Here is a 27975-nt window from a genome sequence, read left to right as displayed (position 1 = left end):
TTTTCAAACGCTTCCATGACCATCAACAAGTCTGCGGGCTGCGCCACCATCAACAAGTTTGCAGGCTGTGCCATTTCCACCCCCGTGGTGGGCAATGGTAGCCGACTGAGAGCATCAGCACAACGCTCGGTGCCTGGCCTGTGGCGAATGGCATAGTTATACGCTGATCGCGCGAGTGCCCACCTTTGTATGCGGGCAGAGGTATTAGTATTTATCCCCTTGTTTTCAGCGAACAGGGATGTGAGGGGCTTGTGGTCGGTTTCCAGCTCAAATTTGAGGCCAAACAGGTACTGATGCATTTTCTTTACCCCGAACGCACACGCGAATGCCTCTTTCTCAATCATGCTGTAGGCCCTCGTCCTTAGACAAGCTCCTGGAAGCATAGGCGACGGGTTGCAACTTCCCCGCAACTTTATCTTGTTGTAATACACGCCCGACTCCATAACGACGACACGTCACATGCTAGCACAAGTCTTTTACACGGGTCATATAATGCTTTTTGGAGCGTAAAATGTTTCTGGCTTTCCCAAAAGCAATTCCTTGTTTTTTTCCACATACACAGTTCGCACCTTTGCGCAAAAACACGTAGGGGCTCTAAAAGGGTGCTTAACCCCGGTAGGAAGTTACCAAAATAGTTGAGTTCCAGGGACGACTGCAGTTCCATGACGTTCTGTGGCCTGGGCGCGTTCCTGATAGTCTCTGTCTTGGCGTCTGTGGGCCGAATGCCGTCCGCCACGATCTTTCTCCCCAAAAACTCCACTTCTGTTGCCATGAAGACGCATTTCAACCTCTTCAGCCGCAGCCCTACGCGATCCAGTCGCTGGAGGACCTCCTCCAGTTTTTGTAGGTGGTGTCCCGACCCGTGACCAATATTTCGTCCTGAAAGACCACCGTGTGTGGTACCGACTTGAGTAGGCTCTCCCATGTTTCTCTGGAAGATCGCTGCAGCCAACCGAATTCCAAACGGGCATCTGTTGTAGATGAAGAGTCCCTTGTGCGTGTTGATGCAGGTGAGGCCCTTCGAAGACTTCTCCAGCTTCTGCGTCATGCAGGCCGAAGTCAGGTCGAGCTTGGTGAATGTCTTGCCTCCTGCCAGCGTCGCAAATAGGTCGTCTGCCTTAGGTAGCGGGTATTTGTCCTGTAGCGAGAAATGATTAATAGTTACTTTATAATCGTCGCAAATCCTGACCGTGTCATCACTTTTGAGTACTGGAGCAATCGGGCTGGCCCACTCGCTGAATTCCACTGAGGAGATGATGCCCTCGCGTTGCAGCCTGACCAGGTCGATTTCCACTCTCTCCCTCATCATGTGAGGTACCGCTCGCGCCTTTGTGGTGAATGGCTCGTGCCTGTGGGACCAAGTGGATCCGCACCTTCGCCCCGGAAAAGTTTCCAATGCCTGGCTCAAAAAGGAAAGGAAATTTACGAACCTGGGTACATGAGGCCTCATTGACATGTGATAGCGCTCAGATGTCATCCTAGTTCCAATGGATTTTGCCCAGCCAGCTCCTTCCAAGCAGTGTGGGGCCACTGCCCGGGACAATGCAGAATGAGCTCTTTGGTGTACATTCTCAGTTTCGTGCGGATGGGGCTCAGGGCTGGTCTGGATGCCTTGTTGCATCACAATCTCTCAAAAAATCTTTTTACTCATGATGGATTGGCTTGCGCCAGTGTCCAATTCCATGGCTACGGGTAAGCCATTCAATTTTACGTTTCGCATTATAGGTGGACATTTTGACGAAAATGTGTGTACCCTGTGTACTTCAGCATCTGCCTCCTCTCTGAGGCTCAAAATTGCTTTGATCCATCATGGATCTTCCTCTGCCACGTGGTGGTTAGCATGTTTTGCAGAGCTTGCAGCTCGTTTGCAAGCTCGTTGGAGGTGCCCCATTGTACCACAGCTCTTGCAAACATACCCTTTGAAGCGGCATGAATAGGCTGAATGGAAGCCTCCACAATGCCAACGAGGTGTGAATTGCCTTGCATTTATCCTTTGTTGGGGACTCCGAGTCATCTGGGTCACCTGAGGCCTGCTGGCAGTTGCAGACTCGTGGGTTCTGCCCTGTATATTTCTGCTCGCAAACACAGTTCCAGTTAATTTATGAACATTGCTAGCACTTGTGTGCTGAGAGATTTGTTTGGTGTCATTACTGGTGAATATTAACGCCTGTGCTATCACAATGGCCTCACTAAGTGTCGGTGTCTCTACAGTCAAAGGTTTACGTAGGATGGTCTCCTGGCCAATGCCCAGTCCAAAAAAGTCTCTGAGCATTTGCTCCAGGTCGCCATCAAACTCTCATTGTCCTGCAGGTCGCCTTAGCTCGGCGACGTAGCTCGCCACTTCCTGACCTTCAGATCGCTGGCACTTGTAGAACCGATACCTCTCCATCAGCATGCTCTCCCTCAAGTTAAGATGCTCCCGAACCAGTGTACACAGCTCCTCATACGACTTATCTGTGGGTTTCACTGGAGCCAGAAGATTCTTCATGAGGCTGTAGGTCGGTGCCCTGCAGATTGTGAGGAGGACCGTTCTCCTTTATGCAGCACTTCCTTCTCCGTCCAGCTCGTTGGCTACAAAGTACTGGTCTAGCTGTTCGACATAGGCTTCCCAGTCCTCACCCTCCGAAAACTTCTCCAGGATGCCCACAGTTTGCTGCATGTTTGCATTGGATTCGTATTCTCGTCGCCAGTTGTTGTGTTTCTAACACAGATGAGGCTGCACATGGAGGTTAAAGTAAGTGACCTCATAATAAGACACTCCAGAGTGAGGAACAGGGGCTTAGGGATCGGCTTATATACAATGCTCCAAAGGGATGCTGGGATTCCTTGGGACTTCAGAGGATGAGCTCCCTGGTGGCGGAACATGGGAGTGCATGCTTTACAGATACACAACACCCACCTTCCCCAGAAGCGGTTCCAATGTCCCAGGAATTTGAATCCCTCCCTTGTGCACCAGTCCTGAAGGTACGTATTCATCTGCGCTATCCTGCAATTCCTACTCTGACTAGCACGTGGCACTGGTAGCAATCCTGAGATTACTACTTTTGAGGTCCTACTTTTTAAATTTAGCTCCTAGCTCCGTAAATTCATCTTGTAGGACCTCATCCTGTTTTTTTTACCTATATTGTTGGTACCTACCCTCCCTTTTCAGAATGCCCTGCACCCGCTCCGAGACATCCTTGACCCTTGCACCAGGGAGGCAACATACCATCCTGGAGTCTCGGTTGCAGCTGCAGAAACGTCTATCTATTCCCCTTACATAGAATCCCCTATCACTATAGCTCTCCCACTCTTTTTCCTGCCCTCCTGTGCAGCAGAGCCAGCCACGGTGCCATGAACTTGGCTGCTGCTGCCGTCCCCTGATGAGTCATCCCCCTCAACAGTACCCAAAGCGGTGTGTCTGTTTTGCAGGGGGATGACCGCAGGGGACCCCTGCACTGCCTTCCTTGCACTGCTCTTCCTGTTGGTCATCCATTCCCTATTTGGCTGTGTACCCTTTACCTGCGGTAAGACCAACTCACTAAACCTGCTATTCACGTCATTCTCAGCATCGTGGATGCTCCAGAGTGAATCCACATGCAGCTCCAGTGCCGCAATGCAGTCAGTCAGGAGCTGCAGGCGGATGCACTTCCCGCACACGTAGTCGTCAGGGACACTGGAAGTGTCCCTGACTTCCCACATAGTACAGGAGGAGCATAACGTGTGTCCGAGCTGTCCTGCTATGACTTAACCCTTAGATAAACTTAAATTGGCAACAACAATGCTAAAGGTTAGGAACAGGAGTAGGCCATACAGCCCCTCGAGCCTGCTCCGCCATTCAATAAGATCATGGCTGATCTGATCATGGACTCAACTCCACTTCCCTGCCCGCTCCCCATGACCCCTTATCCCCTTATCGTTTAAGAAACTGTCTATTTCTTTCTTAAATTTATTCAATGTCCCAGCTTCCACAGCTCTCTGAGGCAGCGAATTCCACAGATTTACAACCCTCAGAAGAAATTTCTCCATCTCAGTTATTCTAAGATTATGCCCTCCTAGTTCTAGTTGCCCCTATCAGTGGAAACATCCTCTCTGCATTCACCTTGTCAAGCCCCCTCATAATCTTATGCGTTTTGATAAGATCACCTCTTATTCTTCTGAATTCCAACTGCAGCAAGACCTCCCTGCTCCTATACTCTCCTCCTATTGCTATGAAGGCCAACTTGCCATTTGCTTTCTTTACTGCCTGCTGTACCTGCATGCTTACTTTCAATGACTGATGTACCATGACACCTGGAATACCTACTCAATCCCCTCATCTCCGGAATCAGCCTAGTGAACCTTCTCTTAACTACCTCCAAAGCAAGTATATCCTTTCGTAAATATGGAAACCAAAACTGCACGCAGTATTCCAGGTGTGGCCTCACCAATACCCTGTATAGTTGTAGCAAGACTTCCCTGCTTTTATATTTCTTCTGAGGGTGACGGATTAGTAAAAGGGGAGGTGCAACGTGACCTGGGTATCATGATACATCAGTCATTGAAAGTAGGCATGCAGGTACAGCAGGCAGTAAAGAAAGCAAATGGCATGTTGGCCTTCATAGCGAGAGGATTTGAGTATAGGAGCAGGGAGGTCTTACTACAGTTGTACAGGGCCTTGGTGAGGCCACACCTTGAGTATTGTGTGCAGTTTTGGTCTCCTAATCTGAGAAAGGATGTTCTTGCTATTGAGGGAGTGCAGCGAAGGTTCACCAGACTGATTCCTGGGATGGCAGGACTGACATATGAAGAGAGACTGGATTCACTAGGCTTATACTCACTGGAATTTAGAAGAATGAGAAGGGATCTCATAGAAGCATATAAAATTCTGACGGGATTGGACAGGTTAGATGTAGGAAGAATGTACCCGATGTTGGGGGAAGTCCAGAACCAGGGGTCACAGTCTAAGGATAAGGGGTAAGCCATCTAGGACCAAGATGAGGAGAAACTTTTTCACCCAGAGAATTGTGAACCTATGGAATTCTCTACCACAGAAAGTTGTTGAGTCCAGTTTATTGGATATATTCAAAAGGGAGTTAGATGTGGCCCTTACAGTGAAAGGGATCAGGGGGTATGGAGAGAAGGCAGGAGTGGGGTACTGAAGTTGCATGATCAGCCATGATATTGAATGGTGGTGCAGGCTCGAAGGGCCGAATGGCTTGCTCCTGCACCTATTTTCTATGTTGCTATATACTCCATCCTCTTTGCAATCAAGGCCAAAGAACAGATCAAATTAATTTGAGACAATTTATTTGGGCTGGTCACAATTGTTCCATTACATCTGGTTACCAGCTGTTGGATTCAGCAGGTTGGCAGCATCTGTGGAGAGAGAAACAGAGTTAACATTTCAGGTCGATGACCTTTTCATCAGAACCGTTTTTTCTCCCTTTTTAAAGAAGCTGATGGACTATTCAAATTTGTTCACTGGGACTAAGGACACACAGTACCAAATTATTGAGTCTTGAGCAAGATCAGAAGGGAGGTGGATTAGACAGCTGATGCTGTGTTCACTTCAAAACGATGTATAAATATTTGGTTATGATTGAGATTTCAAGCTAAAATTATAGAGCCTAGGTTGTCAAGTACTATGTGGAACATTATGCCTGCTGGTGTATCAGCAGCATATTCATAAAGTGCAATGGGGAGGTATAAATTTTACATACAGTAAGCACCATTTATATTCAGACTAAATAATCGGCCAGGAATAATGAGTTTTGTTCCAGATTTGGATTGTGTCTGGGTGTCTAAATTTTGGCTATGTAACAACAGGGTGAAGTACTGGTGGTTACGAGTCTGTCTTTGGGGGTGGTAGCGGAGCAGTTTAAGATGATGATTTAAGAAGCGGCTCGTGTGGAGCATAAACACCGGCATGGACCTGATGGGCTGAATGGCCTGTTCCTGTGCTGTAAATACTTTGCAATTTTGTAATACTTTAAGAGTAGTGCATAAGTAGTGTATCGCATAATACTGAAGTCTTCTGGCTTGTGCACTAAACAAAACCAATGCCAAATTTTGGTACAAGTCCTGTTGGGATTATTATCCATTAATGTTATTAAGGAAGTAGTAGCAGGACATTTCAAAAATCATAATACAGTCAAGCAGAATCGATATGGTTTTATGAAAGGGAAATCATGTTTGACAAATTTGCTGGAGTTCATTGAGGATTTAACGAGCAGGGTGGATAAAGGAGAACCAGTAGATGTCATGTATTTGAATTTCTAGAGGCATTTGATAAGGTGACACATAAAAGGTTACTGCATAAGATAAGAGCTCACGGGGTTGAGGGTAATATATTAGCATGGATAGAGGATTGGCTAAGTAACAGAAAACAGAGAATCGGGATAAATGGGTCATTTTCTGGTGGGCAAAATGTAACTAGTAGGGTGCCACAGGGATTGGTGCTGGGGCCTCAACTATTTACAATCTATATTAATGACTTGGATGAAGGGACCGAGTGTAATGTAGCTAAATTTGCTGATACAAATATAGGTGGGAAAGGAAGTTGTGAGGAGGACACAAAGCATCTGCAAAGGCTAAGTGAATGGTGAAAAATATCAGATGAAGTATAATGCGAGGTTATCCACTTTGATAGGAAAAATAAAAAAGCAAATTATTATTTAAATGGGGAGAGATTACAAAATGCTGTGGTACAGAGGGACGAAACACAAAAAGTTAGCATGCAGGTACAGCTAGTAATTAGGAAGGCAAATAGAATGCTGGCCTTTATTGAAAGGGGGATGGAGTATAAAAGTAGGGAACCGTACTGGGCGTTGGTGAGACCACACCTGTAGTACCGCATTTAGTTTTGGTCTCCTTATTTAAGGAAGGATATACTTGCATTGGAGGCAGTTCTCTAGAAGGTTCACAAGGTTGATTCCTGAGATGAAGGGGGTGTCTTATGAAAAAATCTTGAGCAGGTTGGGCCTATGCTCATTGGAGTTTAGAAGAATGAGAGGTGATCTTATTGAAATGTACAAGGTTCTGAGAGGGTTTGACAGGGTAGATGCGGAGTGGATGTTTCCCCAAGCTGGGGAATCTAGAACTGGGGGCATAGTTTAAGAATACGGGGTCGCCCATTTAAAATGGAAATGAGGAGGAATTTCTTCACTGGGTGTTGTGAATCTCAGTTAAGTATATTTGTTCCATTAGAGGATGAGACTGGGGAATTAATAATGGGGAACATGGAAATGGCCGAGACTTTGAACAAATATTTTGTATCGCTCTTCACGATAGAAGACACTAAAAACATCCCAGTAATAGATAATCAAGGGGCTATAGGGAGGGGGGGAACTTAAAACAATCACTATCACTAAAGAAAAAGTACTTGGTAAAATAATGGGACTAAAGGTGGACAAGTACCCTGGACCTGATGGCCTGCATCCTAGGGTCTTAAAATAAGTGGCTACAGAGATAGTGGATGCATTGGATGCAATCTACCCAAGTTCCCTGGATTGTGGAGATGTCCCAGCAGATTGGAAAACTGCAAATGCAACGCCCCTATTTTTAAAAAAAGGTGGACAGAAAGCAGGAAACTATAGACCAGTTAGCCTAACAACTGTCGTTGCAAAATGCTGGAGTCTGTTATTAAGGAAGCAGTAGCAGGACATCTGAAAAAGCATAATACAGTCAAGCAGAGTCAGCATGATTTTATGAAAGGGAAATCATGTTGACAAATTTGCTAGAGTTCTTTGAGGATGTACGAGCAGTGTGGATAAGGGGGTGCCAGTAGATGTGCATTTGGATTTCCAGAAGGCAATCGATAAGGTGCCACATAAAAGGTTACTGCACAAGATAAGAGCTTACAAGGTAATATATTAGCATGGATAGAGGATTGGCTAACTAATAAAAAAGAGAGAGTCACAATAAATGGGTCATTTTCCGGTTGGCAAATGGTAATTATCTGGGTGCCACGGGGATCGGTGCTGGGGCCTCAACTTTTGACAAGGTTCCACACAAGAGATTGGTGTGCAAAATTAAAGCACATAGTATTTGGGGTAATGTACTGATGTGAATAGAGAACTAGTTGGCAGACAGGAGTCGGAATAAACGGGTCCTTTTCAGAATGGCAGGCAGTGACGAGTGGGGTGTCGTAGGGCTCAGTGCTGGGACCCCAGCTATTTGCAATATACATTAATGATTTGGATGAGGGAATTGTGTGTAATATCTCCAAGTTTGCAGATGACACTAAGCTGGGTGGCGGTGTGAGCTGTGAGGAGGACGCTAAAAGGCTGCAGGGTGGTGACTTGGACAGGTTAGCTGAGTGGGCAAACGAGTGGCAGATGCAGTATAATGTGGATAAATGTGAGGTTATCCACTTTGGTGGCAAAAACACGAAGGCAGAATATTATCTGAATGGCGGCAGATTAGGAAACGGAGGTGCAACGAGACCTGGATGTCATGGTACATCAGTCATTGAAAGTTGGCATGCAGGTACAGCAGGCGGTGAAGAAGGCAAATGGTATGTTGGCCTTCATAGCTAGGGGATTGGGGTATAGGAGCAGGGAGGTCTTGCTGCAGTTGTACAGGGCCTTAGTGAGGCCTCACCTAGAATATTGTGTTCAGTTTTGGTCTTCTAATCTGAGGAAGGACGTTCTTGCTATTGAGGGAGTGCAGCGAAGGTTCACCAGACTAATTCCCGGGATGGCAGGACTGACATATGAGGAGAGGCTGGATCGACTGGGCCTGTATTCACTGGAGTTTAGAAGGATGAGAGGGGATCTCATAGAAACATATAAAATTCTGATGGGACGGGACAGGTTAGATGCAGGTAGATTGTTCCTGATGTTGGGGTAGTCCAGAACCAGGGGACATAGCCGAAGGATAAGGGATAAACCATTTAGGACTGAGATGAGGCGAAACTTCTTCACTGAGAGTTGTTAACCTGTGGAATTCCCTACTGCAGAGTTGTTGATGCCAGTTCATTGGATATATTCAAGAGGGAGTTAGATAGGGCCCTTGTAGCTAAAGGGATCAAGGGGTATGGAGAGAAAGCAAGAAAAGGGTACTGAGGTGAATGATCAGCCATGATATTGAATTGTGGTGCAGGCTAACTCCTGCACCTATTTTCGATGTTTCAATCTTCCTATTTACAATCTATATTAATGACTTGGATGAAGGGACCGAGTGTAATGTAGCCAAGTTTGTTGATCATACAAAGATGGCTGGGCAAGTAAGTTGTGAGGAGGGCACAAAGTGTCTGCAAAAGGATATAGGCAGGCTAAGTGAGTGGGAAAACAACATCATCATAGGCAGTCCTTCGAAATCGAGAAGACTTGCTTCCACTCGAAGTGAGTTCTCAGATGGTACTGTACAGTTCAATGTGGGAATTACAGTCTCTGTCACAGATGGGCAGACAGTGGTTGAAGGAAAGGGTGGGTGGGGAGACTGGTTTGCCGCACGCTCCTTCCACTGTCTGCACTTGAATTCTGCATGCTCTTGGCGACAAGACTAGAGGTGCTCGGCGTCCTCCCGGATGCTCTTCCTCCACTTTGAGCGGTCTTGGGCCAGGGATTCGCAGGTGCTGGTGGGGATGTTGCACTTTTTCAAGGAGGCTTTGAGAGTGTCCTTGAAACCTTTCCTCTGCCCATCTGGGGCTCGCATGCTGTGACTTATGGAGCTCTGAGTAGAGCGCTTGCATAGGGACTCTCGTGTCGGGCATGCAGACGATGTGGCCCACCCAACAGAGCTGGTTGAGCGTGGTCAGTGCTTTAATGCTGGCGATGTTGGACTGAGCGAGAATACGGACGTTGGTGCATCTATCATCCCAGTGGATTTGCAGGATCTTGCACAGGCAGCGTTGGTGGTACTTCTCCAGCGCTTTGAGATGTCTGCTGTATATAGTCCACGTCTCTGAACCATATAGGAGGCTAAACATTTGGCAGATGGAGTATAATGTGAGAAAGTGTGTGGTTATCCACTTTGGCAGGAAAAATAAAAAAGCTAATTATTATTTAAATGGAGAGAGATTACAAAATGCTGCATTACAGAGGGATCTGGGGGCCCTGGTGCATGAAGCACAAAATGTTCGTATGCAGGTACAGCAAATGGAATGTTGGCCTTTATTGCAAAGGGGATAGAGTATAAAAGTCCTGATGAGACCACACCTAGAGTACTGCGTACAGTTTTGGTCTCCTTATTTCTACTTGCATTGGAGGCAGTTCAGAGAAGGATCACTAGGTTGATTCCTGAGATGAAAGAGTTGACTTATGAAGAAAGGTTGAGCAGGTTGGGCCTATACTCATTGGAGTTTAGAAGAATGAGAGGTGGTCTTATTGAAACATACAAGATACTGAGGGGGCTCGACAAGGTAGATGCAGAGAGGATGTTTCCACTCATAGGGGAACTAAAACTAGGGGGCATAGTCTCAGAATAAGGGCCGCCCATTTAAAACTGAGATGAGGAGGAATTTCTTTTGAGAGTTGAAAATCTGTAGAATTATCTGCCCCAGAGAGCTGTGAGGTTGGGTCATTGAATATATTTAAAGATGGAGATACAGATTTTTGAATGACACGGAGTGAAGGGTTATGGGGAGCAGGCAGGGAAGTGGAGCTGAGCCCAAGATCAGATCAGCCATGATCTTATTAAATGGCGCAGCAGACTCGCGGTGCCAAATGACCTACTCCTGCTCCTATTTCTTATGTTTCTTATATTCAAGACTGGAATCGATAGATTTTTGGACTCTACGGGAATCAAGGGGTAAGGGGTTTGGGCAGGAACGTGGAATTGAGGTCGAAGATCAGCCATCATATTGAATGGTGGAGCAAGCTCGAGGGGCCTGTACGGCCTACACATACTCCTAGTTCTTGTGTTATGCAACGGAGGAGATGAATTGTAAGAGTGTGGTGAACCATGTCAAAGGCTGCACACACGTTGAGAAGGACGAGGGATAGTGCACCATGGTCACACAGGATTTCATTTGTGACTTTGGTTAGGGCTGTTTCAGTGCTGTAGTCGGGGTGGAAACCTGATTGGAGAAATTCAAACATGGCGTTACGGGAAAGGTCGACAGAGATTCGGGAGGCGACAATACATTCAAGGACTTTGGAGAGGGAAAAGAAGTAGGAAAGGGGGCAGTATTTGGAAGGACAAAGGGGTCAAGTGTGTTTTTTTTTGAGGGGAAGCTGATAGATTTAAAAGGGAGGGGGACGACCTGAGAAACGGGAAACAATATCAGCTTGCAGGATGGCCAGGAAGAGAAGTTGGTTGGTTTAGTAGAAATAGATCGAGAGAGCAGGAGGTGGGTCTCGTGGACAAGATGAGCTCGGAGAGGGCATGAGGGGATATAGGAGAGAAATGAGAGTACAATGCGAGTCCAGGGCTAGGGCAGTGGGAAACCTTTTAGGGAAGCTTGGCTTGATGAGCTAGGGGAAGGGAATGCAACCGAACAGATGTTCTCCGTATTGGTGACACAGACGTCCTCGCACTTGTTCCTAGAGATGAGGGGGTCAGGGAACGGGTTTGAGGAGACAGTTGGTAGTGATCCTGGATAATAGCAGTTGTGACAAGGGAGCAGGGCCCAAACACTGCTTGATCAGCCAGATCTGACGATGTGGGGGCAAACTAGTTGTGCTAATGTTCAAGCAAGAAATCTAAAATCATGAATTTCAAATGAAGATGTACATCAGAGTGCTAATGAAGTTATCCACTGGGACTCTTAAATCAGCTGCAGTCTCTATTCTGTCCAAGATTGATGATCGATTGTTCTACCACAGCAAAGACTACAATGAATCTTTTGAATCAGTATCTTCTGACAAAAGGTCGTCATCGACCTGAAACGTTAGCTCTTGTTTCTCTCTCCACAGATGCTGCCTGACCTCAGTATTTCTAGCATTTTCTGTTTTTATTTCAGATTTCCAGCGTCTGGTGTATTTTGCTTTTGTTTGTGCTGTCCATTGGCAATAAAATCTGAAATGCCAAACAGTGGCCATTGTTAATGAGGTAAAGTCTGAAATGGCTATTAATGTAAGACGGGTAAATGGGTCAAATGCCCATGCTGAAAATACACTAACTAAAGCTACCGCCAGTTCTTACTCCATACTTTAAACAGCCTGGGGACGGGTGAAGTGTTTGTTGAAGAAAATGCTTCAAAACACGGTACCTGGTTATGATTGAAGCTGACAATTGTGCAAAAGTTAGAAGATGGAGAGGGGAAAAGACAATGGAAGAGGGAGAGAGCGAAAGTGTCAGAACAAGAGTTGGAGCCAAACACACATACAGAGATGACAATGAAAGGCATACTAATGGGATGAGATGGAGAGTTTGGGAAATGATCAGAGAGAGACATAATGGGCCAGAATTTGCTGGCAAGATATTGGCGATTTTAATGTGCATGTACTAGTGTGTAAACCATCCAGAGATACCCAGTGAGTTGCGAATCATCACAAATGCTGGACGATTTGTGCCCCCTCTGCCGTTGGCTTCACGGAAATGGTACCTAACCTTCCAGCTCCATACGAGTTTCAAAAACTTTCCCTTTAATTACCAATTAAACTCGCCGCAGAAAGTTAGTATTGGTATTCTTGGGGTCAGTGCTGGGACCCCAACTATTTACAATCTATATTAACGACTTGGAAGAAGGGACTGAGTGTAATGTAGCCAAGTTTGCTGACGATACAAAGATGGGAGGAAAAGCAATGTGTGAGAAGGACATAAAAAATCTGCAAAAGGACATAGACAGGCTAAGTGAGTGTGCAAAAATTTGGCAGATGGAGTATAATGTCGTAAAGTGTGAAAACATGCACTTTGGCAGAAAAGAAATCAAAGAGTAAGTTATTATTTAAATGGAGAAAGATTGCAAAGTACAGCAGGACCTGGGGGTACTTGTGCATGAAACACAAAAGGATAGTATGCAGGTACAGCAAGTGATCAGGAAGGCCAATAGTATCTTGGCCTTTATTTCAATGGGGATGGAGTATAAAAGCAGGGAGGTCTTGCTACAGCTATATAAGGTATTAGTGAGGCCACACCAGGAATATTGCGTGCAGATTTGGTTTCCATATACTTGCTTTGGAGGCAGTTCAGAGAAGGTTCACTAGGTTGATTCCAGGGATGAAGAGGTTGACTTATGAGGAAAGTTGAGTAGGTTGGGCCTCGACTCATTGGAGTTCAGAAGAATGAGAAGTGATCTTATCGAAATGTATAAGATTATGAGGGGGCTTGACAAGGTAGATGCAGGAGGATGTTTCTACTGATGGGGAGACTAGAACTAGAGGGCATGATCTTAAAATAAGGGGCTGCCCATTTAAAACAGAGATGAGAAGAAATTTCTTCTGAGGGTTGTAAATCTGTGGAATTCACTGCCTCAGAGAGCTGTGGAAGTTGGGACATTAAGAAACTGTCTATTTCTGTCTTAACCCCTTATCGTTTGAATAAATTTATGGGGAGCGGGCGGGGAAGTGGAGCTGAGTCCATGATCAGATCAGCCATAATCTTATTGAATGGCGGGACAGGCTCAAGGCCTACTCCTGTTCCTATTTCTTCTGTTCTTATGTAAGGACCCTTTTAATGACTGGATTTATGTTCCCCCAAAATGCCACTCAACCTCTCCGGCCCAGAAAAGGAACAATTGAAACTGGAATCTCGTTCTTGCAGGTAGTAAATTGTTAAAAATAAAAAAATCTCTAACATCATTTTGTTTCTCTCTTTATTTCTCTTACTGTAACTGATTTGACTATAAACACCTTATTTCCTTCTCCGTTGTTCCTCTGTTTCTTTCTCAATCCTTCAATCTCTTTGGTTAAGGAGTTACACTGTTGATTCATTCATTCACTGAGGTTCCAGGTGCCCCGTTGCCCTTGCCATTATCAGCTTGCACTACCAGCAGTTTGCAGCGTAAAGTTTTTCCAAGCTGAAGTGGTGAAGGAAAAACTTGTAACCGGGCACATCATGAGATGCCCCACTCCAGCAAATTCTGGGCCAGTGTTTTTTTTAAATTCATGATCAGTGACATAGGAGATCAACTAGATGTTTTTCTTAAAAGCTCGGCCTACATGTTTAACACTATAGACAGGAAATTATATTTTCCAAGCCAGGACGGTGCCTCTTTTTAAAAAAAAAAATGGCGGGAAGTAAAAAGCAATGGAAACATCTCATTTTTGACAACACACGCTTAATGAGTATGTTGCCTTTGGGCCTAGTATTTATATTCCAGTGCCAGGGGTCAATGTGAAAACTGCAGTGCCCTCATTTACGAGTGGAAGAAAATGTAAATATATTTGATTTCATCTACTTTGAGGAAAGGATATGTTTTGAGGGGGAGTGGGCAAGTAGTAGACAGAAAGGTATGAAGGTAAGAACGTAAGAATTAGGAGCAGGAGTAGGCCATACGGCCCCTCATGCAATAAGATCATGGCTGATCATCGTTCTCAACTCCACTTTCCTGCCCAATCCCCATATCCCTTGATTCCCCTAGTGTCTAAAAAATTTTCTATCTCAGCCTTGAATATGCTCAAAGACTCAGCAATTCTCTGGGGTAGAGAATTCCAAAGATTCACAACCCTTTGAGTGAAGAAACTCCTCCTCATCTCAGTCTTAAATAGCCTACCCCTTATCCTGAGACTATGTCCCCTAGTTCCAGACACTCCAGTCAGCAAACAACCTAAGGCATCTGCCATGTCAATCCCCTTCAGAATCTTGTATGTTTCAATGAGATCACCTCTCATTCTTCTAAACTCCAGAGAATATAGGCCCATTCTATGCATTCTACCAAGATACATATGGATCTGGTCTGCTTTGTATATTTAACAATTGCAGTTTCCTAGACTCGTAGTTAGTGAAATAATGGTAAAGAAACTTTTGTTTTTCTCCCCAGTGAGGCCTGTACTCTCTGTGATATCGTCGTCCCCTCCCTTCCCTTCCCAGATCCTGCTTTGTTGCCAGCCAGTAGGTGGTGCAGAAAAGTGTCCAGCTTTGCTGGAATTTTTTAGTGCATTTTCTCCCTGTATTTAATCAACAAACCACTTTCCTTATGGGCATTTGCAAAACAATCTGACCCTCTGCTCATGAAAGGCACTATATAAATGTAAGTTATTTAATTTATCCAGCAGAAATCTGAACCTGTGTGAACTAGTCAGGGAGAATGAAATGTGAGTGTTTACTTTCTCCTTTTTTATTGAAAGCATCCAGTTTTTACAAAGTGGGCTCTAAGTCTTTGTTTTAAACCTGTAGTATGTGCATTGTGATGGATAACCACAGTATCTTGTCTGCATGGATTAAATTCAGTATTTGAAGTTCACGCTCTTTTTTGCGTTTACTTAATCAGAAAATGGCTTTATTCACAAAGTACGTGTGTCTTGATAACTACACTTAAAGGCTAGAATGTTAAGCTAGTGACCTGAGGGACTTATTGTAAAGATTTCTGAAATGAGGTTGAGATTTACATTGTTGCCCGAAAACTGCAGTAAAGCACTTGCCTTATTACATTTGTGAACAAAAGTGTCTTAAGAAATGCTTCAGGGAATAAGCACTGATTGCCGATCCAAAGTACAGTGATATCTCATAAGCTCACTGATTACTCGACAGAAGTCAATGTGGAGATGCCCTTCAGAATTAAAAGCAGCAATTTTTACATGTGGTGGATTTCAAGCTCACTAAAATACCTTGGGGAAAGCTTTTGTGTTCAGCTTTATGCAGGTTATAAAATCTGTTCCGTGATTTAACAGACAATAGACTTTGGCAAGTATTAATCTTCGGTGAATGATGCCAGTGGTGGAAATTTATGGAGATTATATTGTCACATACGAGTGCACAACTTTAGTCTGTCCAAACTACTTAAAAGTATTCATTCTCTTGGTATGGGCATCACTAGCAAGGCCAGCATTCATTGCACATCCCTAGTTGTCCTCAAGAAGATAATGATGAGCCTTCTTGAACTGCTTAAGTCCAAGATGTCTGAGACGTTGTATACTGTTGTGGTCTAACATATGTAGGCTTCAGAAGAGCTGTACCATACCAATGTCCTGGTGTAGTTATCTCCCTTTTGCATTCCACTCAGAACCATATAGAATTGTAGCAATGCACAATTCCTCAATTTCTACTGCTGCCAAAATAAGACCAGTCGGGCCACTTGTCTTTCTAGCTGAACCCAACACAGAAGAATATATATGCGGTTGACTGCAGTTCTACAATGTAAAAGTGCCATACTGTAGCCAGGTCAAATTGCTTTTGTTAAGTGATGGTAGGAACCTGGTTTGTTGATCTAGCACAGACGGTAATAGAAATCACAGTTGTATTGTGAAATGACCAAGCTGCAGACATCTTGTTAGACACTTGTTGCAGTGTTGACTACAAAGTGGATAGTATTCCTGATATGTGAGAACCTATTTGAAAGGAAGGAATTGATCATCTTGTGGTGGCTAGACAAATCCCCATAAAATCTTCATAGATGCTCCATGTATAATTGGCAAGGGAAAAAAGTGGGATGTACTTCAGACATGTTTACAAAAAATTGTAATTAAGAGAATGTTATTTTGCTTGTTTATAACATCACAGGTATAACAGCCAAAACAATTGACGGGAAGCTTTAATTACTTTCTTGCCTTCGCTTGGGGAAATAAACCATTATGATTTCAGTTAACAACTGCAAAGGTTATGCTACACGAACTTGTTTGAACAAGTCAGTGATGTGCTTCAAACTTCTTTTAACTGTCCGATGGTTCTCTGATTACAGATTCTGGTATGCAAATGTGAAATGAAAATCAAGAACTGCCAATATTCCACATCATATGTGCATTTCAGCCCTGTCTCAGCCTTGGCACAGTGTTAGCACTCACGCCTGAGTTAGAAGGTTGTGGATTGTAGCCCCGCTCTAGAGACTGAGCACATAATCCAGGCTGACACTCCAGTGCAGCACTGCACTGTCGTAGGCGCCATCTTTCAGATGAGACATTAAATACAGGTCTCGCCTGCCCCCTCAGGTGGACAAAGAAAGTCCCATGGCACTATTGAAGAAGAGCCGGGGAGGTCTCCTTGCCAATATTTATATCTCAGCCAACATCACTTTTATTTAAAAAAAAAGTGTGGTCATTATCTCATTGCTGTTTGTGGGACCTGCTGCGTTTCTTACTACAGTGACTACACTTCAAAAAGTCATTTGCTGTAAAGGGCTTTGAGATGTGCAGAGGTTGTGAAAAGTGCTATATAAATGCAAGTTCTTACTTTTATTATTGAGTACATTGCCTTGTCTAAAATGTGAAAATTAAAGCAACAGTGAGTTTAATAGGTTGTATGTGTTGTGCCACTGAGCTGTAGAACACAGGTTTATGCTTGTGATTTACAACAGGATCATAACGTAAGAAATGGGAGCAGGAGTAGGCCATTTGGCCCCTCGAGCCTGCTCTGCAGATCTGATCATGGACTCAGCTCCACTTCCCTGCCTGCTGCCCATAACCGTTTATTCCCTTATCGATCAAAAATCTGTATCTCTGCCTTAAATATAATCAAAGACCCAGCCTCCACAGTTCTCTGGGGCAGAGAATTCCACAGATTTACAACCCTCAAGAGAAGAAATTCCATCTCATCTCAGTTTTAACTGGGCGGCCCCTTATTCTGAGATTATGCACCCTAGTTTTAGTTTCCCCTATGAGTGGAAATATCTCTGTCCACCTTGTCGAGACCCTTCATTATCTTATGTTTTGATAAGATCACCTCTCATTCTTTTGAACTCCAATGCGTATAGTCGCAACCTACTCGACCTATCTTCATAAGTCAACCCCCTCATCTCCGGAATCAACCTAGTGAACCTTCTCTGAACTGCCTCCAATGCAAGTACATCCTTCCTTAAATACGGTGACCAAAACTGTATGCAGTACTCTTAAGTGTGGCCTCACCAATAACCCTGTACAGTTGTAGCAGGACTTCTCTGCTTTTATACTCTATCCCCTTGCAATAAACACCAACATTCCATTTGCCTCCCTGATTATTTGCTGTAGCTGCATACTAACTTTTTGTGTTTCATGCACAAGGACCCCCAGGTCTCTCTGTACTGCAGCACTTTGCAATTTTCTGCATTTAAATTATTATTTGTGTTTTTATTTTTTCTGGCAAAGTGGATAACCTCACATTTTCCCACATTATACTCCATCTGCCAAATTTTTGCCCATTCACTTTGTCTGTATATCCTTTTGCAGATTTTTTGTGTCCTCCTCACAATTTGCTTTCCCATCCATCTTTGTATCATCAGCAAACTTGGCTACATTACACTCGGTCCCTTTATCTAAGTCATTAATATAGATTGTAAATAGTTGAGGCCCCAGCACCGATTCCTGTGGCACCCTACTAGTTATAGTTTGTCAACCGGAAAATGACCCATTTATCCCGACTCTCTGTTTTCTGTTAGTTAGCCAATCCTCTATCCATGCTAATATATTACCCCCAACCCCTTGAACGTCTATCTTGTGCAGTAACCTTTTATGTGGCATCTTATTGAATGCTATCTGGAAATCCAAATACACCATATCCACCGGTTCCTCCTTATCCACTCTGCTTGTTACACCCTCAAAGAACTCCAGCAAATTTGTCAAACATGATTTCCCTTCCATGAAACCATGCTGACTCTGCTTGATTGAATTATACTTTTCCAATTGTCTTGCTACTGCTTCCTTAATAATGGACTCCAGCATTTTCCTAACTGCAGATGTTCGGCTAACTGGTCTATAGGACCCAAGTTTCAGCCCTCTGGAAAAACGGCGCACCTCCATAAGGTGCGGCGACTTTCTGGAATAAAAAGGGCCCCGAAAACTTAACCTTGTGATTCTCTGGTCTCCTCAGGACGTCTTCTTGCTCTGCGTGGCACAGCACAAGGGGTTGGGGGCGGGGGCAGAGCCAGGTCCCTGCGCTGAAAACAGTGCCGGGACCTCTGCACATGCGCGCTAGAGTGTGCGCGCTTGTGCAGTAGCTCCTCGTCCCCGAGGCTGCGTGGAAGGGGCCCGACCCTAGCACTGGCCGAATGGGCTCCCCGGGCGAAGATCGGGACTCGGACCTCCCTCCTGTCCAACTCCAATCCCCCCCCTCCACCTTCCTCCTTCCCGTTCAGACTCCCCCCACCCCCCCCCCTCTTCTCTCCTCTTTCCCCCTTGCCCCCCCTCTTCTCTTCTCTCTCTTTCCCCCCCCCCCCCCCCAGCCCCCACCTCTTCTCATCCGGCCCCCCCTCTTTCTCTCTTCCCCAGCCCTCCCTCTTCTCTTTTCTCTCCCCCCCCCCCCCCCTCCCCCCTCTTCTGTCGGGACCGGCCTGCCCAGCATCTTGCTGGCTCCCGGCCTGTTCAGCCCCTCTCCTCCCCCCCCCCCTCCCTCTTTTCCCTCTTCTTTCCCCCCTTCCCTCCTCCTCTCCTCCCCCTCCTGCCCCCTCCCTCCCTGTGTCCGTCCCTCTTCCGTCGCCCCAGGCCCCCCACCCCTACCCCCCCTCCCAGAAACACACAACTGACACTGACAGAGAGAGACAGACACCGGGGTGGGGGGGGGGGGGGGGGGGGGGGGCATCCCAGCATGCTGTTGGAGGGCTCCCGGTGCTGTAGTAGGCGAGTAGAAACTTAATTTTTTATTGGATTAAAAAAAAAATTATTTTCAATTTTTTTTGGTTCATTTATCATTTATTATTGATGATGGCTCTATTTGTAAAAGTGAAGTGTTTAATGTTTATAACTCTTCCCCCCCCCCCCCCCCACCACCTTCACTCACCCCCCCCCCCTCCTCCCCCACCACACCTGATTTAGGCAAGGTTTTTCTGAGCGTACAAAAATCTACACTTACTCCATTCTAAGTTAGTTTGGAGTAAGTTTTCGCACCTAAACTTGCAAAACAGGCGTAAGTGGCTGGACACGCCCTCTTTTGGAAAAAAACATCTGTTCTAAAATGAAACTATTCTAACTCACTAGAACTGGAGCAAACTAAATGCTGAGAATTGCAATTTCTAAGATGCTCAATTCTAAACTAGTTGCTCCAAAAAAAGAGGAGCAACTCAGGCCGAAACTTGAGCCCTATAGTCTCCTGCTTTCTATCTGTCTTTTTTAAATAGGGGTGTTACATTTGCGGTTTTACAACTAATGTATCCACTATCTCTGCAGCCACTAGGATGTAAGCCATCAGGTCCAGGGGATTTGTCTGCCTTTAGTCCCATTATTTTACTGAGTGCTACTACTTTAGTGATAGTGATTCCCTCCCTATAGTCACTTGATTATCCACTATTGGGATGTTTTCAGTGTCTTCTACCATGAAGAGCAATATAAAATATTTGTTCAAAATCTCTACCATTTCCCTGTTCCCCATTATTAATTCCCCAGTCTCATCTTCTAGGGGACCAACATTTACTTTAGCCACTCTTCCGTTTTATGTACCTGTAGAAACTCTTACTATCTGTTTATATTTTTTGCTAGTTTACTTTCATAATCTATCTTCCCTCTATTACTTTTTTAGTCATTCTTTGCTGGCTTTTAAAAGTTTCCCAATCCTCTGGCCTCCCACTAGTCTTGGCCACATTGTAAGCCCATGTTTTCAATTTGATACCATCCCTTATTTCCTTAGTTAGCCTTATTAGTCTTTCCTTCTCATTGGGATATATTTTTGTTGCAAGTTATGAAATATCTTCTTAAATGTCTGCCACTGCTCATCAACTGTCCCATACTTTAATCTATTTTCCCAGTCCACTTAAGCTAACTCTGCCTTCATACCTTTGTAGTCCCTTTTATTTAAGCTTGGGACACTGGTTTGAGATCGAACTTTCTCACCCACCAACTGAATTTGAAATTCAACCATATTATGGTCACTCATTCCTAGAGGATCCTTTACTACGAGATAATTTATTAATCCTGTCTCGTTATACAGTACCAGATCTAAGTTAGCCTGCTCCCTTGTTGGTTCCGCAACGTACTGTTGCAGGAAACTATCCCGGATACACTCTATGGGCTCTTCCTCAAGGCTACCCTGGTCAATTTGCTTTGTCCAATCAATATAAAGGTTAAAATCGCCCATGATTATTGCCGTTCCTTTTTTACAAGCCTCCATTAATTTCTTGATTTATACTCTGTCCAACAGGGGGCCTATAGACTATGCCCACCAACGACTTTATTCCCTTAATGTTCCTTATCTCCACACAAACTGATTCAACATTTTGATATTCTGAGCCAATATCGTTTCTCTCAAATGTACTGATCTCATCCTTTACTAACAGTGCTACCCCACCTCCTTTTCCTTTCTGTCTGTCCTTCCGAATTGTCAGATACCCCTGAATATTTAATTCCCAGTCTTGGTCACCTTGCAACCACATCTCTAATGGCTATCAAATCATACCCATTTGTATTTGCCGTCAACTCATATATTTTGTTACGAATGCTCTGTGCATTTAGATAAAGAGCTTTAAAAAAAATTTTTACGACTTTTTCCTGCTCTGACCCCAATTTCTGATTCACCTTTATGTTTACACATTGTCGTTTACTGGCATGCTCTGGTTTTCATTTCCCCAGTGCTACCCTGCTCTATATTGCCATCTCATTCTTTTGATTTAGCCCACTCTACAACCCTAGTTATTTGATTCGCCAGGACACATCTGAATGGAACAGCTCCCTCTTACCCCAGTACTAGTGCCAGTGTCCCACGAACCAAAACCCATTTCTTCCACACCAGTCTTTGAGCCACCTGTTTAACTCTCTGATCTTATTTACCCTATGCAAATTTGCTTGTGGCTCAGGTAGTAATCCAGAAGTTATTACCTTTATGGTTCTGCTTTTTAATTTGGCCCCTAGCTGCTTTTAATCCCTCTGCAGAACTCTTTGTTTGTCCTACCTATGTTGTTGGAATCCACATGGAGCACGACAACTGGATCTTCCCCCTCCCACTCCAAGTTCTTCTCCAGCCCTGAGGAGATGTCCTTAACCCTGGCACCGGGTAGGCAACACAGCCTTCGGGACTCGCGCGCTTGGCTACAGAGAACAATATCTATCCCCCGGATGATATTGGCCCCTACCACTACAGTGTTTCTTTTTATTCCCCCCCCCCCACACTCACATGCTGTGGCCAGTTTGCTCATCCTCCCTGAAGTCCCTGCTCTCGTCCACACAGGGAGCAAGAACCTCAAACCTCTTGGACAAGAGCAAGGGTTGAGGCTCCTCCATCACTGCATCCTGAGTCCCCATACCTTCCTCGATCGTAGTCACACCCCTGATCATGGATCGAATTTGAATTAATTACTCTAATTGGTGTGGCTAGTTCCTGGATCGCGGTGTCCAGGTAACTCTTCCCCCTCCCTGATATAGTGGATGCATTGGTGATCATTTTCCAACAGTCTATTGACCCTGGAGCAGTTCCTATGGACTGGAGGGTAGCTAATGTAACACCATTTTTTAAAAAAAGGAGGGAGAGAGAAAACAGATATTTATAGACCGGTTAGCCTGACATCAGTAGTGGGGAAAATGTTGGAATCAATTATTAAGGATGAAATAGCAGCGCATTTGCAGAGCAGTGACAGGATTGGTCCAAGTCAGCATGGATTTATGAAAGGGAAATCATGCTTGACAAATCTTCTCGAATTTTTTGAGGATGTAACTAGTAGAGTGGACAAGGGAGAACCAGTGGATGTGGTGTATTTGGACTTTCAAAAGGCCTTTGACAAGGTCCCACATAAGAGATTGGGGGTAATGTACTGGCGTGGATAGAGAATTGGTTGGCAGACAGGAAGCAGAGAGTCGGGATAAACGGGTCCTTTTCGGAATGGGAGGCAGTGACTAGTGGAGTGCCGCAGGGATCAGTGCTGGGACCACAGCTCTTTACAATATATATTAATGATTTGGATGAAGGAATTGAGTGTATTATCTCCAAGTTTGCAGATGACACTAAACTGGGTGGCAGTGTGAGCTGCGAGGAGGATGCTAAGAGGCTGCAGGTTGGGTGAGTGGGCAAATGCAGATGCAGTATAATGTGGATAAATGTGAAGTTGGTGGCAAAAACACGAAGGCAGAATATTATCTGAATGGCGGCAGATTAGGAAAAGGAGAGGTGCGACGAGACCTGGGTGTCATGGTTCATCAGTCATTGAAAGTTGGCATGCAGGTGCAGCAGGCGGTGAAGAAGGCAAATGGCATGTTGGCCTTCATAGCTAGGGGATTTGAGTATCGGAGCAGGGAGGTCTTACTGTAATTGCACGGGGCCTTGGTGAGGCCTCACCTGGAATATTGTGTTCAGTTTTGGTCTCCTAATCTGAGGAAGGACGTTCTTGCTATTGAGGGAGTACAGCGAAGGTTCACCAGACAGATTCCAGGGATGGCTGGACCGACATATGAGGAGACACTGGATCAACTGGGCCTTTATACACTGGAGTTTAGAAGGATGAGAGGGGATCTCATCGAAACGTATAAGATTCTGACGGGACGGGACAGGACAGGTTAGATGCGGGAAGAATATTCCCGATGTTGGGGAAGTCCAGAACCAGGGGACACAGTCTTAGGATAAGGGGTAGGCCATTTAGGACTGAGATGAGGAGAAACTTCTTCACGCAGAGATGTGTTAACCTGTGGAATTCCCTGCCACAGAGAGTTGTTGATGCCAGTTCATTGGATATAGTCAAGAGGGAGTTAGATATGGCCCTTACGGCTAAAGGGATCAAGGGGTATGGAGAGAAAGCAGGAAAGGGGTACTGAGGTGAATGATCAGCCATGATCTTATTGAATGGCGGTGAATGGCCTACTCTTGCACCTATTTTCTATGTTTCTATGATGTGTCGCCATGTCTGCAGCTCTGATTCCAGTTAATCAACACGGAGCTCATAAAGTTCCTCGAGCTGTGGTCACCATGAACCTCAATGGTGTCCACCAGCTCCCACATGTTGCAACAGTGACACATTGCCTGCCCTGCCATCTCTAATATGTTTAATTAATTAGATTTATTTTTTAGTTTTTAATCCCGACCCCTAATTTAAGGTCCTTGATTTAAAGCAAGAAAAGAGAGAGGAAAAACTCACCAGCCAATCACTTCCCTGCCTTCCTGTGATGTTGAATGTAGTCGCCCTGCTCTCCTTTGTCGCCCTCTTACCTGCTCGTGCTGCTCCCTGCAGTTGCAGGCTGCTAGCTGTTTTAACTGCCCGCTGCTCCTCTGGTGTTAACACACAGGTTGGGTGAGTCAGTGCTGCTTTTCGGGGCTGGCTGCTCGCTATTTTAACTGCCTGCTGCTCTTATGTTTTCAATCGGGTCGGGGGGGGTCGGTGCTGTTTCTTGGGGCTGGCTGCTCACTATTTTAACTGCCCGTTGCTCCTCTGGTGTGCCACACAGGTCGAGTGGGTCGGTGCTGATCTTGCCTGTGATGGAATGTTTGGAGTGAAAATTAGCTTTGGAACATTAATGCTTATTAATGTTGGGTAGAAGGACTTGATTTGATTTATCCTATTTTGCTGTGGTCCAGTCCTGAGTTGTCTCAAGGGATGGGGGTTGGAGGAGACTCCAATCAGAGATAAAATAAATTAACAGAGCAGATGAACCTGATGGTAACTCTCAACAAGCATCTGGCCCAGCTGGTGAGAGTTGGGGGTGTGAAGGGAAAGGACTATTTGTTTCTTGTGTGTACGGGCAAGTAACTTTCTCTTTTACTCTTAAACAGAGGAACGCAGAATAAAGACATTAGGAAAAGTACATAGGAGGTGCTTATGGTACCGATTACGCTCAGGAAAATCGGGTCACAGTGCGATTCCCACGTTAAAGTGAGTATATTTTTTAGTCTTTTAATTCCTAATTCCTAATAAAAAAAAAATAACCATCTTCTACAAGAATTGATCAGATTTTTCCTGACTCATAAGTTAATGATTAAATTGCAAACAATTCATCGGTACCGTGAAACATGAATTCATCCAGAGAAATTGGCTACATAAAATTCAATAGTTAGAAACAAAAGACACATTAAAACTTGTCAGTTGTCATTTGACGAGCTGCATCATTACACTGGAATCTCTGAATCCTCCAGCAATCATGACTTTCTAGTTGCAAACTTCAGCAATTTAAATGTAAAGCATCAAAGCAAAGTCTTTCTTTTCTAAAATGAGCTCAACAAATACATAGATTTCTGAAAGGGGAAATCGGGAGGGAAGGGGAAGAAGGAGGAAAGGAGAAGGTTCAAGAAAGCAACTCCCTCTTCAGTCTGTAAGCCAATAGTGACAGCTACATGAGGCTTGAGGCTATTTCTCTGCAATTCTATTGTGCTTCCAGTCCTGCACCAGATATTTACAGATGTCATCAGTGTACTGCATTACAGACAGTGTAAACTGCATCCTCTTTAGGGCAATCTTCACCATTCATGTAATACAGGAATTGGCATTTCTGGTTAATGAGGAGCCCTGAGCAATGCATATACCTACAGGATGCAGAATGGAAGGGGGATGGAGAAATACTGCATCTTACATCATAGACCTAATTGCAAGTGATAAATCAACTAGATCTATTATTCAATCCTATCTATCTCTTCACACCAGGCTCCATCCAAAATAATTTAATGCTTTAGAAATGCTCTAGATAGGCATAGTGCAATCAAGCAGACGCAACATGGATTCATGAAGGGGAAATCATGTTTAACTAATTTACTGGAATTCTTTGAGGATATAATGAGCATGGTGGATAGAGGTGTACCGATGGATGTGGTGTATTTAGATTTCCAAAAGGCATTCGATAAGGTGCCACACAAAAGGTTACTGCAGAAGATAAAGGTACGCGGAGTCAGAGGAAATGTATTAGCATGGATAGAGAATTGGCTAGCTAACAGAAAGCAGAGAGTCGGGATAAATGGGTCCTTTTCGTGTTGGAAATCGGTGGTTCATGGTGTGCCACAGGGATCGGTGCTGGGACCCACAACTGTTTACAATATACATAGATGACCTGGAAGAGGGGACAGAGTGTGTAGTGTAACACAATTTGCAGATGACACAAAGGTTAGTGGGAAAGCGGGTTGTGCAGAGGACACAGAGGGGCTGCAAAGAGATTTAGATAGGTTAAGCGAATGGGCTAAGGTTTGGCAGATGGAATACAATGTCGGAAAGTGTGAGGTCATCCACCTTGGGGGAAAAAAAACAGTAAAAGGGAATATTATTTGAATGGGGAGAAATTACAACATGCTGCGGTGCAGAGGGACCTGGGGGTCCTGAATCCCAAAAAGTTAGTTTGCAGGTGCAGCAGGTAATCAGGAAGGCGAATGGAATGTTGGCCTTCATTGCGAGAGGGATGGAGTACAAAAGCAGGGAGGTCCTGCTGCAACTGTACAGGGTATTGGTGAGGCCGCACCTGGAGTACTGCGTGCAGTTTTCGTCAACTTTCTTAAGGAAGGATATACTAGCTTTGGAGGGGTTACAGAGACGATTCACTAGGCTGATTCTGGAGATGAGGGGGTTACCTTATGATAGATTGAGTAGACTGGGACTTTACTCGTTGGAGTTCAGAAGGATGAGGGGTGATCTTATAAACATTTAAAATAATGAAAGGGATAGACAAGATAGAGGCAGAGAGGTTGTTTCCACTGGTCGGGGAGACTAGAACTAGGGGGCACAGCCTCAAAATATGGGGGAGCCAATTTAAAACCGAGTTGAGAAGGAATTTCTTCTCCCAGAGGGTTGTGAATCTGTGGAATTCTCTGCCCAAGGAAGCAGTTGAGGCTAGCTCATTGAATGTATTCAAATCACAGATAGATTTTTAACCAATAAGGGAATTAAGGGTTACGGGGAGTGGGCGGGTAAGTGGAGCTGAGTCCACGGCCAGATCAGCCATGATCTTGTTGAAAGGCGGAGCAGGCTCGAGGGGCTAGATGGCCTACTCCTGTTCCTAATTCTTATGTTGTTATGTTCTTATAAAATGTAGAATTATAGAGTTTGGTGTAGTTGTACTATTTCTTTTGGCCAACTGGTTGCCATAACAAATATTGATCGCTTGGATGTTCTGTGTGGCTAACATGTGATGGCCACCTGTCCCCTAGGGCACTGACTTCAAGATATATAAAAAGGAAAAGAGTGGCTTAGAGGACGAGACCGGGGAATTAGTAATGGGGAACATGGAGATGGCAGAAACTCTGAACAAATATTTTGTATCAGTCTTTACGGTAGAGGATACTAACAATATTCTAACAGTGGATAGTCAAGAGGCTATAGGGGGGGAAGAAATTTATCACTATCACTAAGGAGATGTGTTAAAAAGACAAGCCTGAAGGCCAAGTGCCTCAATGCGAGGAGTATTCGTAATAAGGTGGACGAATTAACTGTGCAGATAGCTGTTAACGGATATGATGTAATTGGCATCACGGAGACATGGCTCCAGGGTGACCAAGGCTGGGAATTCAACATCCAGGGGTATTCAACATTCAGGAAGGATAGACAGAAAGGAAAAGGAGGTGGGGTGGCATTGATAGTTAAGGAGGAAATTAATGCAATAGTAAGGAAGGACATTTGCTTGGATGATGTGGAATCGGTATGGGTGGAGCTACGGAATTCCAAAGGGCAGAAAACGCTAGTGGGAGTTGTGTACAGACCACCAAACAGTAATAGTGAGGTTGGGGACAGCATCAAACAAGAAATTAGGCCTGCGTGCAATAAAGGTACAGCAGTTACCATGGGTGACTTTAATCTACATATTGACTGGGCTAACCAAACTAGTAGCAATCCGGTGGAGGAAAATTTCCTGGAGTGTATTAGGGATGGTTTTCTAGACCAATGTGTTGAGGAACCAACTAGAGGCTGGCCATCCTAGACTGGGAGATGTGTAATGAGAAAGGATTAATTAGCATTCTTGTTGTGCGAGGCCCCTTGGGAAAGAGTGACCATAATATTGTAGAATTCTTTATTAAGATGGAGAGTGACACAGTTAATTCAGAAACTAGCGTCCTGAACTGAAGGAAAGGTAACTTCGATGGCATGAGACGTGAATTGGCTCGAATTGACTGGCGAATGATACTTAAAGGGTTGATGGTGGATAGGTAATGGCAAACATTTAAAGATCACATGGATGAACTTCA

General features: G+C 44.7%; 1 protein-coding gene across 2 annotated transcripts in view; it reads left to right on the top strand.

Annotated features, from left to right (window-relative positions):
- Nucleotides 1-27975, top strand: part of sec63 (SEC63 homolog, protein translocation regulator) — a 146351-nt gene that overhangs the window by 11048 nt on the left and 107328 nt on the right. For both annotated transcript variants that reach the window (XM_070885641.1, XM_070885642.1), the window contains exon 2: nucleotides 24592-24691. In XM_070885641.1, coding sequence (XP_070741742.1) covers nucleotides 24592-24691 — 100 coding nt within the window. The remainder of the gene's footprint in view (nucleotides 1-24591; nucleotides 24692-27975) is intronic.

The sequence above is a fragment of the Pristiophorus japonicus genome, chromosome 7 (genome assembly GCF_044704955.1).
Source record: "Pristiophorus japonicus isolate sPriJap1 chromosome 7, sPriJap1.hap1, whole genome shotgun sequence".
In the NCBI taxonomy this organism is placed as follows: domain Eukaryota; kingdom Metazoa; phylum Chordata; class Chondrichthyes; family Pristiophoridae; genus Pristiophorus; species Pristiophorus japonicus.
This window is presented reverse-complemented; position numbering and strand designations above follow the sequence as displayed.